Below are 2,483 nucleotides of genomic sequence, written 5' to 3'. Positions count from 1 at the left end.
CGTTGCCAGAGGACGCGGACTGCCCTTTCCAAGAAGGACATGGTGCGTTGCATGTCTGCCACCGGGTCCTCCCTTTCGTGCCCGGTGCTTCCCCCCTCCCTTCCCCCTCCCTGCCCAGACTCCTCCCACAGAGTAAGGAATCGCGCATGTTCTCCTGCGAGCCAACCCCCTGTCAGGCCCCCGTCACGAAGGATCTCGTCCTCCAACTTGTTCATTGCCGCCTGAGCTTGCAAAAACTCTGTCGAAGTCTCTCTCACAATGCCGCCAAGATAACCAAATTGGCCCTTGCTTCTAGCAATGGGGTCGCATGCTGATTTCCGTTCGCTTTTTCCCTCCTGTCTTTTATCTTGCTTACGCTCCTGCTTTCCATGGCGCGTGGCTGGTGGCCGCCCTCCTCCACCAACTTTCTTGTCCAGCGTGTCGACAGCTTTTATAGCCTCTTTCACATTTTTTCTCAGTAAGTTTTCCTTCTCTCGCAGCTTTTTACATTCTCGATTCTGAGTCAGACGGCACGTGTGCAGCAGCTCCTGCAACGAGGCCATTTCTTCGTGGATTTCAGAAAGACCTTCTGTATCGTTTTCTGATTTTCCCCATGCTCTTCTTGCAGAGCCCACTCTTGCATGCGCAACACCAGATACTCCAAACCGTTGTACCTGACCTTCTTCCTGATGTTTCTGCTGCCGTTGGTGCTCGCGGCGACGACGAATTCCTGTCCTAGCTTTGGTTAAGGCGCTGTGGAGCCTGGCTGTCTCTTCCCTGGACGACTTGAAGGATGAACCAAAATGCGGTGTATTGTCTACAGCCAACTGTACGCCCGTTTGCTTCACCAGGTCGTAAAGCTCTTGTTTCAGGCGCCTCACTTGCTGCTTTAGGGCATGGTGCCGTGTGGTGTACGCCTGTCGGTCTTTCTGTTCTGTAAAACCCGCGGTCTCACCGACCACTGTTCGCAAAGTCGGTGCCATTTACCGTATACAGTACCTGGTCATGTATGGAACGCCAGGAATGAGCCTCCACAATGTGGGTGTGGCATAAAGGGTAGACGGCCAAGGGAGTGTGGAGATAATTTCATATCCGACGCATACGCGGGAATGTAGGCGACCCTATGGACAACTCCTCCCGGGAGCCGTCGAGAGGTTTTCAAGCAAACGGAAAAGGATTTCGTGTATATTCTTTAGCTCGAACGTCTCGAAGCACCTTTTCGACAGCGGTTTGTAACAGTCGGAGTGGTACTCACACATGTTTGTCCATTATTTGTCTCTTAATACCTCCCCCACACCCTGTTAGGAGAGGGTGGCTGGCGCGAGCAGGCCCTCCCATGGCTTTCCGCTACGCCGCATGTTTCCTCCTCACCATCGCCTTCATAATTATCCTAAGTCCTGTCTTCGCATTTAAGTCCTCCCTATGCACGCGTGGATTGTCTTCCTACGTCGCAGTCGGGCGCCTGTGTCCAAAGAGCAGCATTACCAGTCTGAGCAACGGCAATGGAAGGCGACCTCCCTTCCCTCCCTCCAGAACTATCTTTCCACCACTCTTTGCATCCGACAGCGGGAACAGCGGAGAAGGAAAAGAAGAAGAGGAGGGAGGTGCGGAAGAAGGAAGCTTGTTGGACAAGGCCAAATCCTTTTTTTCGGACCCGGAAAATCGGAAGGATACTACGCTCTTCGTCACCTCCTTCCTCATCTCCTTAGGGATCAGGGCTTTCATTGTCGAGCCCCGCTACATTCCATCCCTGAGCATGTACCCTACCTTCCTGGTGGGTGACCAATTGGCCGTGGAGAAAGTGACCAAGACATACAAAAACTACGAACGGGGGGACGTGGTAGTGTTCAATCCCACGCAAGGCTATCAAGAATATGTGAGCCGAGACCCGTACATCACAGACAAAAGCCGCATTAACGAGGCCTTGATCAAGCGTATCATTGCGAAAGGCGGGGACGTGGTCGAGGTGAAAGACGGACAACTCTTTGTGAACGGCGTGGCGCAAGAGGAGAAGTACATTGCGGAGGGCCCGGCCTATGTCTGGGGTCCGCGACGGGTCCCGGATGGGATGTACATGGTGCTGGGGGACAACAGAAATCATTCGTTGGACTCGCACATCTGGGGCTTTCTGCCCAAGGAGAACATTATTGGCCGGGCGATCTGTAAGTATTGGCCACCCTGGCGGTTGGGGTTGGTGGAAGGGCCGCTCAGCTCTTGATTGGAACGAGGCAGGGAGGGAGGGAAAGGGAAATGACGGTGTGTGTAGAAAGGCACTGTGGACACACGCACACAAAGAAAGCGATTCTTATGCGTATGGATGACTGGAAGCAAGCTCAACAAAGAACCCGCGACGAGATTGCTACCAGGACAGTGGGCGTACCCAAGGCGTGTCTGCATGCATAGTGCTTTTCGGTTGACGCAATCCTGGTGTACCAGCTTAGAAACACATGCCACGTTCTTCAGCAGCCATTCCTTCCATTCCTTATCATCATCCCTTGCTACTA

At 53.4% G+C, this 2,483-nt stretch overlaps 1 protein-coding gene across 1 annotated transcript; it reads left to right on the top strand.

Annotated features, from left to right (window-relative positions):
* Positions 1–1,315: 1,315 nt before the first annotated feature.
* Positions 1,316–2,197, top strand: LEPB (signal peptidase I; the record flags this gene model as incomplete). Its single annotated transcript, XM_005854987.1, has 1 exon — positions 1,316–2,197. The coding sequence occupies one exon, from the start codon at positions 1,316–1,318 to the stop codon at positions 2,195–2,197; it is 882 nt and encodes a 293-aa protein (XP_005855049.1).
* Positions 2,198–2,483: the final 286 nt, after the last annotated feature.

The sequence above is a fragment of the Nannochloropsis gaditana genome (assembly GCF_000240725.1).
Source record: "Nannochloropsis gaditana CCMP526 unplaced genomic scaffold scaffold326, whole genome shotgun sequence".
Lineage (NCBI taxonomy): Eukaryota > Eustigmatophyceae > Eustigmatales > Monodopsidaceae > Microchloropsis > Microchloropsis gaditana.
Note: the sequence above shows the minus strand (reverse complement) of the source record. Positions and strands in the feature narration are given on the sequence as shown.